We start from the raw sequence: 13,163 nt of genomic DNA on the forward strand, positions 1-13,163 counted from the left end.
CTCGCTCCCTTTCCCTCTCCCATTGAGGCCTCCGGCCAGGGCTGCGAGATGGAGCGAGCTGTCCTGTGTGATCTTTACTGCCTGACATGAGCTGACATTGACCCAGAATAAAATAACAGGGGCCGTTTCCTAGAACTCTCGGTGGACTGCTGAGAACTGCTACCATAACTCTTGTAAACACGCGACGTGCACACACAAACACGCTCCCTCTCCCCCATTTAGAAACACACCTAGGAAAAGCAGCCACTAAAACAGAGTAAGGGAAAACAGTGTAAGTGAAAAACAGAGGACCCTGTGAGAAAGAGTGGAAAATTGCCTTTCTGCCAGGGAAGGACCACCCCCCCCACCCCCCCCACCCCCCCTCCCCAAGATTTCTCTTCTGCTTTTCTTCTTTGCTTTTTGTTATGAATATTATATTTTTCTGCTAGTTCGGTGGGATGATGTGGCATTGAAACAGCAGAATGTCTTATTGAATACCGACACAGATCTGTAAGAAATCCTACAGTGTTATTATATTTCATTTACCTTTTCCATGCACTGGGGAAGCACCTGTGCAATGCTATACTACCAAGAATGCATTTTAGGATGTTCTGTGCTGAATGGGTAGTTATTTTTTTATATATCATGTTTGTTGGTTTGGGTTTTTTTTACTAAAATCTTCTAGGATCCCATTCATGGTCTGTGTGGTTCAGAAGTAAGTCTGATGTATCCACAAATAATATGGTCTTGAAAGATGAGGGACCCCAATACCACTGCTATGGTGTTCTTGCTTCACTCCAGATGCTATAATTCTGTAAAACCCTTGCCGAGGGTTTTGCAAGGGAAGCTGAGATTTCTCTAAGCCCTGTAGCACAGAAGAAATGGGTTGATACTGTAAGGAAACCCTCTCTCTCTATATATATATATATACATAGATATATATATATACAGCCTCCTACCCCAACTCAGATGGGATCTAGCACACAGAATAGGCTTTGTGGGCTTGCCCTCCTAGATACCACCACATTATTCAGCTATTGCTTTCAGATCACCCTTTGAAGACAGGACTTTTATTCTGGTTTTTACGTATAAGGAACTGAGGCGTGGAGGAAACATAGCACAGCAAAGATGATGTGAGATGTTGCCAGAACCAGCAACTGAATGCTGATTTTCTTGGAAAGGAGGGTGCTGAACACCTTGCAAGAAAAGATCTTTTGGCAGCACCTTGACGACTGTTGGAGTTCTTGGATGCCAAAACAATAATTACAGAGTCTGAAGATTAAAAAAATAAACAAAGAACCCCTCCTCAGATTCATAGATAAGTACTTTAAATGGCTGGGTGGTAATTACACGTTATATTTGGAACATGATTTTTCTACTGGAGATCATCCATAAGAGAGACTTGCAGTTTTCAGCTGAGCCTGTAAGTTTCTTAAATGTACATTTTTACTCTTGATTAGTAAATCATGACATACAGGAAAATATTTTCTCTGAATTGTATCCTGAAATAACCAAGGGATTGTAATGGGATTCCATGTTGAAGTAATGGTACACTGAGGAACCTGAGGAGTGTGTGCATCATTTTTTTTTTTTACCAACTACAATTAACAGCATAGTGAGTCTGAAACAAGCTAGGGTGATCTGATGTGCTTGCTTTTTTGTTACCACCCAAAATTGTTTTTATTTACGTAACAAACTGTATGGAATGGATCTCAGCAGAAGGACCATAAATTACGTGCAGTGTAGTGAGGAGATGCCTAGGGGATCTGGAGGGAGGAAGGCCTTACCGGTCTGTTGCAGCTGAATCTGTATACAAACTTTTAGACAGTACTTAGTAAGTTATTTTGCCTCAACTTTCTGTGTCTTCCAAACCAAACATCACTATCAATTTTCACTTACATGGCATAATTACTTTGGATTTAAACTATTAATATAGAACAACTTCAGTATTCATTTATGATTAACTGGAGCTATTGGATGATTCTGAAAATATTTCTCAAATGCAACTCTGTAACTGTTTGGCATTATAGTTTAGGCTCCATATTGTGTTTGAGTGAATGTCAGGAATGTCTTTTTATGGTTTTAAATGTTTTGTTTACTTTTGAGTAAAATTCTGTGTACAAATAAAACACACACATCAGCAGTTTAATTTGAAAGTGCACTTAGACACAGTGTCAGATGGGAGTTTAAAAAGTTCGTTTGGTACCGCATGAAAACTTTGTAGAAGAAATGGTTTATGCTGAAAAAAATTGTCACATGTAAAGCCATGGTTGTGATTGCAAGTATGAAGAGCTGTCTTGTTTTTGTGCTACACCTGTTCCTGAGATGCTGCATATAGTTCCCACCAGGCAGGTGGTGGTCCACATTTTGAGTGGGAACATTTACAGTGCTGTGGAGCTCCATTCTCTACATGCAGGTTCTGCTTTAAAAGGTAGCCCTGCTGATATGTTTGACTCATACAGATCTCTTCTACACACAAAACCGTTTCCCACAGAAGTGCTGCTTCTTCAGGTCATAGGCAGAAAATAGTAGGTGGAAGGATTAACCTGAATGAAGAAATGTCAAAAGCAGTCAGCAGGCGAGGATTGATGAAAGACCTCGTGGAAGTTGCATTTGATTTTCCAGGCTGTATTGAAGTATGTGATTCTTCAAGAAAGTGAATAAAAATAAATAACAGCTATTTTATAATATCTCTCTTCTTCATTGTTTTAACATATGTATAAAAATGTAAGGAAAAACAAGGAAAATCCAAAATGATGGGCTTGGTATAGTTACTGTAGTGAGTTATTTGCAAAGTGCATTATATAAATATTCTGTTACGTGCTAAGAAGTGTCTGCAAAAAAAAAGATTCCTGAGACTGGGGAGGCCTCTGCTATTTATTTTGCATTTCAGACTTGCTCATTGCCCTGGTGATGCTCCTGTCACATGTGCAGTTTCCACCAATACTTCTGCAAGGACAGTCTGTCTCTTGCTGGAGGGAACTGGAGTGTCTGGTGTTAACCGTGTCCCGCTCTGCCAGGTCCAGCCACTCCAGAACTGCCTTTTCCTTTCTTTCCTTCTGGGATCTTCCACAATTACCGAATAAAAATGTACATGATCACAAACTCCGCTTTTCAGTAATTTTAGACCACCAGTTTTCAAAGCAAATGATTGCTGTTTTGATTGTCTCAGTGCCTCAAACCAGATCACGAGCCAGGGTGCTAGAAACATCTATACTTGGAGGGAGTTATGACGAGGATTCTTCTCTGAGCTTGATATTCCGCTTATACTGGAAGCAGTGGTGGTTGTGTTTTCTTCTGTACCTGTGTACCTCTGCAACCTATGCATAGAAGGGGCTAGTCATCATCATAATTAATTTTTATTTGTAATGTTAAAACCATAGTTATGCTCTGCAAAGCTTCACTAACTATTTAGTGACAGCAAATGGTATGGATTTTAAGCAGAAAACTGAATTTTGTGGCTCCCTAAAGAAGGCTACAACAGATACGTACTTCTCAAAAGGGAACATGAAGTAGTTTGTGATCTGGTGAATATGGTGCTTGTAGTAGGAAAATCCTGCTAGTGTTAGGGGGTGGAGGAGATGGATGGCTGTCCCTGTGTGTTTAGATCTGTGTCCTAAGCTTTGATTTTTCAGTGATAATATGGGTATGGTGAATGCAGGGAGTGCATAAAGTAGGGATAAATTAAATCCTGGTAGGGTGGTGTCCTGCAGGTTACAATTTGAATCTGAGCCATATTAGCAGGAGTTAATCAGCTCCACCTTGAGACTTGACCAGACAAGTCGCTGAATTGGAGTTGTGTGGGTAGTGTTGTGCCTCTGGTGATTAAGGGAGAGGGGGTTTTTGTTTATGTGTGTTTATGTACGTGTGCTTTATGCCTCTGCTAGGACCGCACCTCAAAGAGATAAGAAGTCCTTCCGACAAACAAAGCAGCAGCAGCTGTCTCTTGGATGCTTAAGATAAAGAACGAGCAAATATCAGAGCTAATACAATTCAGTTAGTTTTCAGGCATTTCCCCATTCCCCCCTTTCCCTCCCTTCCAAAGAAAGAGTAACTAATGAAGTCCCTGCTGAGCACTGAGAAGGTGGTGGCATTTGCTTGGCTGTCTTCCTCCTCATGCTGTACTGCACAGTTTAGTTATGCATGGGGAAGAGCTACTGTGGGCCACACGGTTGTCCTCCTACCCAAGGGTAAAACAATTATTTGTTAGTTAAGATCTGTTCATGACAAATTTCTGCTGCTTGTTTTCACAAGACTCAGTAAAGGCAATCCCTGTGTTGTCAGTCAGTTCTGGCCTCTGTGCGCTCTCACCTCCTCCACAGGAAGATCTTTTTTCTTACTCTTTTCCACTAACTGCTTGAGGAGGCTGGAGGTGACCAAAGCTGAAGAAGGTTTTTGTCACCCCTACCTCTCCAGAAAGTCAGCTGTCTGATATGAGGCAGCAGTATGGAGAGATACGATTTTTCATGCGTAAAAACTAATAGTAAAAACTTCTACCCTTTACCTATGAGGAGTGACTAACTAGGAGAAGGGCATGGCAGTGTAATCCTGTAATCCTCTTCAGATTTCTACTGGGAGACATTTTGTCCTAAAGATCAGCAGAGTCATAGAAATAATGCAGAGTAATCAGTCTCATCTTCCCCCAGCCCCCATCCTTGCTCCTGGCTATTAGCAAATTAACAGAATCTTCCCAAGCTTTCGCATGAGATTTACTGTGTCATTACTTTAAAAAAAAAAAGAAAAAAGAAAAAGGAAAAAAAAAGGCTAATCTCTCCCTCACTTCTTATCATTCCCTATTTTCGCCCCCTTTGTTATTATGAATGAGTCATACTTCACCTTTTCCTTAGTCTGCATCTCCTCCATTTGCTCTTCTACCAGCTTTCCTGCCACCCCTTGCTCCTGGAGTGAATTTTCTGCTCTTTTGCATGAGAAATTTCAGTTTCCAAAACCATATTTTAAATTGAGGTCTTATGCAGGGTTGCATCCTGTTGTCCCAGAAATAAAGATGGCCCTTATTTCCTCCCTTCATGAGCACCGCTGATAAAAATGGTGATCTTGCCCTTTTTTTAAACAGTTCACTGCTATGCATACTGACAAGGCATTGGTAAAGGTATGTTTTAGCTGGTTAACTGATTCAGTACAAAACCCACATTTTATGGAAAAAAGTATTTGTGGCAGATGTGCACAAAATATAAATGCTGAATTCCTGGGGGCAAATGCTCATTTTGGATTTGCAGCTTGTCTCATAGTTTAGATGTGGCTTTCATCCGGGTAGTGAGCTTCAAAGGGGGAAAAATCATGGAACAAACTGTTCCTTTATTCACAGTTAGACTTGCTCTAAAACTTAATTTGCAAAAACGTTTGCTGCAATATGAGAGCAACACATGGGAAAATAATACAAATGCACTTTTCTGGGAATAAAGTGAAATCAAGGAAAAAACCAATGCTGGTGAAAAAGTTAGGCCATGAATCAACAGCCTCTGAAAGCAGCTGAACTACTGTTAGTGATGCTGACAGCATGTGCAAAATCTGTAAAGAGCAGAACCTGCTTCAGAGTGTGTGAAAATGGTTCTCCAAATGCATTGCTGAGTCTGTTGTGGGATTCAGCTGATTTTGTGATAGTCATTAAGTAGGAAAATCAGTTGTCACTCATCATTCAATACCTATAGCATTAATTACTAAATTAATGTGAGACAGATGAAATGATGTTGAGAATATTTCAAGTTTTTGTCATCATTCATTTGTACTGTTTTGAAAGTGGGCTGAAGCAGGGGACATGTGTTTGTGAAGTTCTCTTCATAGCATTAGTTTGGGATATTCCTCATCTTTTAGTCTGAAACTGGTCATCTGAAGGTTATTTATGAAATCTGTCTTCCAAGTGAGTGAATTCATTCATCTTAAACGCATGTTGCTGAGAAATCATTACTACCTTTTGGATACTGTTAGAACAAGAGAGCTATAGTGGACGTGTGCTCAGATGTACGGTCCTAATACAATGAAAGAGTCTGATGCAATAGGTCTGCTGCTCTGTGTTTCTTCATGATGCCAATAATCATGAACACAATACTAGTGTGAACAGGAATATTAGTGATATAAGCCTCAAGTTAGACAGTTCTTCCTTCTGTATATCGAGCTTGGTCATACGATGGCCATTCTCCCATCATAAGACCTGAATGTAGTGCTGCATACACTAGACAGCTGGAGTGGGAGCTTCAGCCTCCTGGAAAATACATCCTTGTCTAGAAGTAGTACTCCATGCACGTGTGAGTTTACTTCTACAGAGTTAATTTTCAAGGAGCTGATCTCATGGTGATAATGATGATTATTTGGCTATAGTATTTTTTGGTCAGAACAGTTTCCTGTCCTAGCCATTTATGCTGCCACCACAAAGGGATGGAAATATGTGACCAGGGATGCAGGATGTTGAGACAACCATGTCTGACAGCAGCCATCTCTTCACATGGCTTAAAAGGACTGGGAAAATGCACTTTTAGTGACTGATGTCTTTGACAGTAACCAAACTAATTTTATTTGGGCAATTAACATGTCCCAGAGGACTTAATACGAGCTTGGTGCCAGCTAGTCTGAGACTTACTTGTGTTCAGTTATGTCTCACTAAAGATAGGAGAAATTCCAGTGATCAGTTAAGAGACTGATGAACTGATCAGATCTGAGACACTAACTCAGTTGGCCCTTGCTTGCTCCAAGATACAGAGGCCTAATTTTTCACAGTCACTGAATGTTTTGTTAACATAGGCAAAACTGTTTGCTTTGTTTTTCCTGTTCTACTCAATCTGATTTTCAGAAATGTCCAGAGCATATTAGCTCTTGTTTTTCCAAACAAAACAATAGCATGAGGAATTTCAGTAAAATCAGTTAAAACCCGGGAGAATTTTTAACTGATTGCAAGGTCCTAACATGGAAAGCAGCAGGCAACCATAGTTTTTCTACTTCAGAGCTGTCATGTTTATAGCACATCAGTCTTTGTTCTGTTGAGTTGGAGATGATCTTGTGGTACGAATCCAGAAGGCATCTCACGGATTGTTTTATACAGAAGATTAAAAGAGTGACAGAGCTGTTGAAGATACAGGTTTGTGTTAGGACGGTCACCTGCTTTCTAGGCTGGGACCACCACTCATCCCAGAGATGAGGGTATGTATCCTTCCAGCCTACACATCACAACAGTGTTTGGTTTCCTCATATTTGTCATTGCTCAGGGTAGGAGCAGTGTTTCACGGCGCTAAATGACTTCTTAACCTTGGCAGTCTGTGGAGGAATTGTACCTAAGCTTTCTTTGCCTGGTGAAGACTCTGTTTGTGTGGGACCTTTGTCACTAGAGATATGGGAAAATTGGGAGCCTTCATTTGTGTTCAGTCCTACCACTCCCTGCTCCTCAAAACCACCATCAGAATCTGAGAAATGAGGACTCTGAGCTGGTGCTTGCACAGCTGCTGATGTCTGAAAGGCTTTAGGGTTGTATCCTATGTCAAATACAGCCCTCTTAAGGGTGTAAGCCAAAGTTAGTTTATAATGAACAAGGAAACTGTGATTAATGGTCTTCCGTGTTCCTAAGCTTCTCTGCAAAGAAAATTTCTTCCAGAGAAATGTAGGAGCTCATTTCATTCAAAATGTGTTTTACAAAGATATGACTACTGTTGAATGCTTTCAGGATGCATATATGTTATATGATGTGCTCCAAAAGCAGCTGGAATTAGCTTGCTGTGAACAATGGTGCTGCTCTGGAGAAGGTAGTTTTGGCATGTACCTTTGAAATAAACTGAATTCTGCTGCCTAGTGCACCCCTGAGTTTTATTTAGAAATAAAGATGTGTGTGCTACCCTCAAAGGTAATTTTTGTCTCCCTTTGAAAAGTTTCCATGCTTAACTGTCTCTTTCTGGGGCAATTAAACCAATCTTGTAGACAGCAGCCTCCTTCTTCCAGTACTGCATGACTCATGCTATCGTGGCTGCTCATCTCAGATGCAGAATCTTGTGAAATGCATTTTTGACTATCTAAATGTATGACATCCACTGATTTTGCCTTATCTGCTATGACAGTAATATCTTCTTGAAACGCCAGCAAGTTGGTTAAGCAATACTTCCCAGCCCTACAGCCCCTACTTCCATAGATTACTTTAATGAAATTGTTCGTTTAGCAGATTCTTTAATTACCTCCTTAAAATAGTTCCTCTGGGCTTCTTCATACCCAATATTGAATGTAGTAATCGGCAGTTTCATGTTTTTGGTTTTTTTAAAAAGAAAAATTGACATTTCACTCCTTTTTTGCACCTTCAGGACTCTTAAAAAAGTTATAGAAAATGTAATGATTGCTTTGCCAGTTTCACTGTTGGTGATCGTTACTTGTGAAACATGTTGCTTTGTTTACTTCTATGCAGAATTTTTGTATTTATACACACACACACATACATGCTTGATCATTGCTCTGTCTGCATTGCAGAATTCACCTCAAGTAAGGGAAAAACTCAACTTTCTTTCTTTGTAAGTATGCAAACCACATAGTACATAGCAGTTAATTTATCTAATCCCCACTGCAAGCCCTTTACACTTTTTTTCATTCATGCTTCTCCACTTCATGGCCCTGTTACGTCCTGAAAATATACATGAGGAAACCTTTAATGACATTGGTTTTGTTTATTCATACATTATTTGGTAGAAATTCTCCAGATACTGTAGAGAATAAGCCCTGTCCTGAAGCTTGTAATATAATTTTCAGAAATTTGCTAACTAGTTTGTTGTGAACAGAAGCCAATGAGTAATGAAGAAATGTTTTGCAGGTTATGTCTCCTTGTCCAGGATGCCTATGGTATGTTCAGTGAAGTGCAGTTGCAGTCCCTAAGTTCTGCAGATGACATTGAGCAGTATTGCAGGAGATGGGAAGGAAAATTCTGCTGCTTAGCTGGAATGAAAATTTTGCAAAGAACTACAAGAGGAAGGTGAGAACAATTCCTGGGAGCATGTATTGCGTGCTGTGGCAGGCAGAGGTGATCTGCCGTTCTATTTATTTCTGTGATCAATATTCTTTGCAACAACTGGATCTGGTTTTGTTCAATTAAATGTCCTCATTGCCATTTTTGGGGCATCCAATAGTACTTGAGCCAACCATACACCAAAATGAGGATAAATAAGCTAACACAAAAATGCACACTTGGCAGAGAAAGGAATAGAGAAGAATTACTGTATGCAATATTTCATAAAATATGAGTGCTTTTTTCCTCTTCAGTAGTTTCAAAGACTTAAAAACATTAGTTCACCTCCCTTTCATTGCAGAACTGTTTACTACAGTATGTTTTTCTACAGTGCTGCCCAGTATGGGTTGAAGTTTCAAGCACAGACTTTCCCGTAGTATACGAGAGCTTAATTCAATTAAGTCTATATGGTTTGGGAAGCACAGTTTAAGTTTCTTTAAAAAAAAAATATCTTGCAAATCATAAAGTCATTCTTATTTCGGAATAAGAATGTCCACAGGTTTATAGAAAAATCCACCCCGATAAGTAATAAATTGACTTATGGTACTTCTCAGATTTTGCTTATTCTGTGATTCTTTTTGCATTCTTTGAATAAAATAAAGTACCTTTAATCAAGAAAAAAATATTAAATAGATCAAGCATCTTACAGAGTATCTTTCTAAGGAAAGCAATACAGTATTCACACGGGGATCTATATAAATATAATTAGATTGGTTCAATTCTCAACATAATTTATTTGTACAAGCATCCAATCTAGATAAGCCTTTGCTATTAGAATGGCTATGATATTTCTGCTGACACTTTTTTTCCTGTTGAAAAATGCTGTTTCATCAAAACCAGAATGTTTCATGGAAACATTATCTATTTTGGAGACAATTTTGTTGGGAAGATTTTTTCAGGTCCAGAGGGAGTGAATATTCTCTCTCTCATTCTCATTTCATGAAAACTTTCTGAAAGTCTCATTTTTGTTTCATATTGGAACAAAAACAAATTTCAAAGCCTTGAAATGTTTAGTAAAATGGAATTGTTGTTTTCCAGCCAGCCCTATTCAGTATGCTTTTCTTTTTATGTACTTGCAGTGTTAATTTTCAGATCCTTTGGATTTCAAGCCTACTTGCATTTTTATGGATCTTTAATAACAAACACGTCTTCTTATTTAATTATTTTGCTGGCTTTTTTTGCAAGTTACATTTTTTCCAAACAAATTAAATAATGGCTTTGGAATTCTGGATACAAATGAACTTTTACAACTGGCTGCTGGTGTTTCCAGTACTCTGCCTAGCTAATAAGAGACAGACTTTTTCTAATGTAAATTCTGTTTCAAAGCAGCAGTAACTTACTTCTGGCTATTCTGAGGATGATTAGAAGACGCACTGCTGAAAATGCTGGTGGCTCAGCTGGAGCTGTGCTGGTGGTAACCCTGCTAGGAAACATTAAAAGAAAAAGGCTAGTGTAGCTTCGGGGACAGTGCAGTGGTTAAAACGTGATTTCATTGTACAAGATGGGTGGGTGGGGGAACTGTTTAGGGATTTATTTTTTTCTTAATTGTTTTAGCCTAAATTCTGCTTTATAACTTGTTATTACTTTTAAGTGTTGGGACACGTTTTGTGTCATTCTAGGTGTGATGGAAACCACAGTAAATCTATATCTGAAATTAATATAAGGGAGTACTTACTCACACAGAGCATAATTAGACTCTAGAACTCATTGCCACTGGATAAATGGGTTTCCAGAGCCAGTGGTGTGTCCGAGCACATGATGGGATATGCCTGTGAGTGCCCAACCTTGGCTTGCAGCACATGACTGAGTAAGAACTATGTGGTCTGCTCTGCAAGAAAGTGCTGCCTTTTTTTTTTTTTAGAATGTCAGTTACTTTTTTGGAGGAGATGGCTTTTAAACTGTTTCCTGGAGTCTGACAGTGACTTTTAAAATGGATAAAAAGGAATAAAATGTAGGAAATACAAGGGAAAAGTAATTACTTTTTTTTGTGCCTTTGAAGCACATGATCTGGAGAAGGCCAGGAATGGCTAATAAGATCCTGTATGTGCATGTTGTCTGACAGTCACATGGATTGTAATCTCTCCTATAGAGACAAGTGCTTCCTTAGTCCCTCCATGAGACAGAGGAGATCTTCATTTAACAGATACAAGAGGTTCTCAGGCTTTTTGTGTCATTGGACCACTTATTATTCAAAAAATTTTCCAGGCCGTCATCCATCCTCATCATTAAGTATTTAATTTAAAGTACTATTTAACACCATGACAGTAAATGCAATTTTAAAATTGTTGTTGTGATCTGAACTTGCATTTCAAGGACTAAAAACCTATAATAAGGGGGTTTTTACATCCAGGTGAAAACCTGGCTGTAAACCTGACTTGGTCTTTGGAATGGGCCTATACTGTGGGATGTGCTAAAGAAACTAGATCCATTTCTTCTCCTTATAAGAAAACACTTGTGTTCCAAAAGAAAAGTGGGATAAGAACTTGGACAACCATGTCCTGTCATGACCAAGATCAACCCTGTGAAAAATTAGAATTATAGTAATCTGATATTGAGAGAAACAATGTTGAATATTGGTTTTGAATACCCATAAGCTTTAACAAGTAATAGGCTCTTGTACTAGGTCATTTGAAGGTCTTTCATTTGTTTTCAGTCCCATAACCCATGTAAAACATACTCCCCAAAACCATCCCTGCAAGAAATCCTTCCCTTTGTAGTCCAGTAGAGGAAGTGGTGTTTCCCTTTGCAGTCCAATTTCTGGCAATCCTGTAAGACAGATGGGCACGGCTGAGTCATGGCAAAGTTGCCATGGGTTGTTCAGTGTCTTATTTCCAGCAGTTCTTCCAGTCTGTTCATGAGGCTGTTGAATAAGGTAGGAACCAGTATTGTAGCAGGTGAATTAACAGCACATATGTGGTTCAGTATCTGTTTCTTGACACCTTTTCTTTTCACCCTCTCATTCATACTTGTCTCCTAGCCTTTCCTACAACTGTTCCCTGAACTGCATGCTTAGTATCAGCAAAAAATAAAGATATGGTCGTTTAAAGAGAGAAGAAGGGCCTGGAGAACAAATCCTGTGAGGAGCCATTGAAGGAGCTGGGACTGTTTAGTTTGAGGAAGAGAAGGTTGAGGGGAGACCTCATCACTCTCTACAGCTACCTGAAAGGACATTGTAGAGAGGTTGGTGCTGGTCTCTTCTCACAGGTAATATAGCGATAGAACAAGAGGGAATGGCTTTAAACTGCAACAGGGGAGGTTCAGAATGGACATTAGGAAAACATTTTTCACAGAAAGAGTGGTCAGACAGTGGAATAGGCTGCCCAGGGAAGTGGTGGAGTCACCATCCCTGGATGTGTTTAAGGGTCGTTTGGATGAGATGTTGGGGGATATGGTGTAGGGGAGAACTTTGTAGAGTAGGGCTGATGGTTGGACTCGATGATCCCAAGGGACTTTTCCAACCTGAATGATTCTGTGATTCTGTGACTGAAAAACGTTCATGATCTGCTGCTGGTGGTGTTGGCACCTTAGATGTGTATATTCTCTCTCTTGTCCTCCCCCTTCCTCATATGTCAGTCTTATAAATTCAGCCCCTTGGGAAAGAAAAAGTGAGATTTTGATGGTGTACTGCTACAGACAGGAATTTTGGTTAAGAATCCATATGCAGTACAACTAACATGTAACACACACACACACACACCCAGTTTTAATAGATCCCAGGCATATTTCAGGTATGTCCAGTATAACCAGTAACTAAATAGATGCAGGGACTGAGCACTCACTAAAATGCCTCAGGAGTAAATAACCTACAAATTGTCATAGTCTCCTGCTTCCTACCGGAAATGAATTTCAATGAGCTGGGATAAACTTTGTATTTAGGTATCTGTCTTTATTGACAAAAATATTAATTTTAGGTTTTCAGCCCTGACTGGAGTTCCACACAGAATAATAATTTGGATTTTGACAGTTTGTGTCTTTTCACCTGATTTGCCAAGCACCGAGTTGTTTTACTGCTGAGTATAGCAGACCTACCTGCTTCTTCTCTTTATGCTTTCTTATAAGGTAGAAATATGAAGAGTTTCTGTTCAGCAGAACAGAAAGATGACACCAATTTAAAAATGGAGCAGGGTGGAAGAAATGCTTTAATGTAATACATAATTAATACCGGATGTCAGTATGAATTTTGTCCCTAAATTGGAAA

At 39.4% G+C, this 13,163-nt stretch overlaps 1 protein-coding gene across 7 annotated transcripts in view; it reads left to right on the top strand.

Moving 5' to 3' along the window:
- Window positions 1-13,163, top strand: part of SPIDR (scaffold protein involved in DNA repair) — a 205,240-nt gene that overhangs the window by 168,317 nt on the left and 23,760 nt on the right. For 6 of the 7 annotated variants that reach the window (XR_012630439.1, XR_012630440.1, XR_012630442.1 and 3 more), the window contains exon 11: window positions 8,774-8,932. The exons of the other annotated variant lie outside the window; for it this stretch is intronic. Coding sequence is in view for 3 of the 6 variants with exons in the window: in XM_074880660.1 (XP_074736761.1) it covers window positions 8,774-8,932 (159 nt within the window). In the remaining 3 variants the exon portion in view is untranslated. The remainder of the gene's footprint in view (window positions 1-8,773; window positions 8,933-13,163) is intronic. 7 annotated transcript variants of the gene reach the window in all.

This window comes from Strix uralensis, chromosome 1 (assembly GCF_047716275.1).
Source record: "Strix uralensis isolate ZFMK-TIS-50842 chromosome 1, bStrUra1, whole genome shotgun sequence".
Lineage (NCBI taxonomy): Eukaryota > Metazoa > Chordata > Aves > Strigiformes > Strigidae > Strix > Strix uralensis.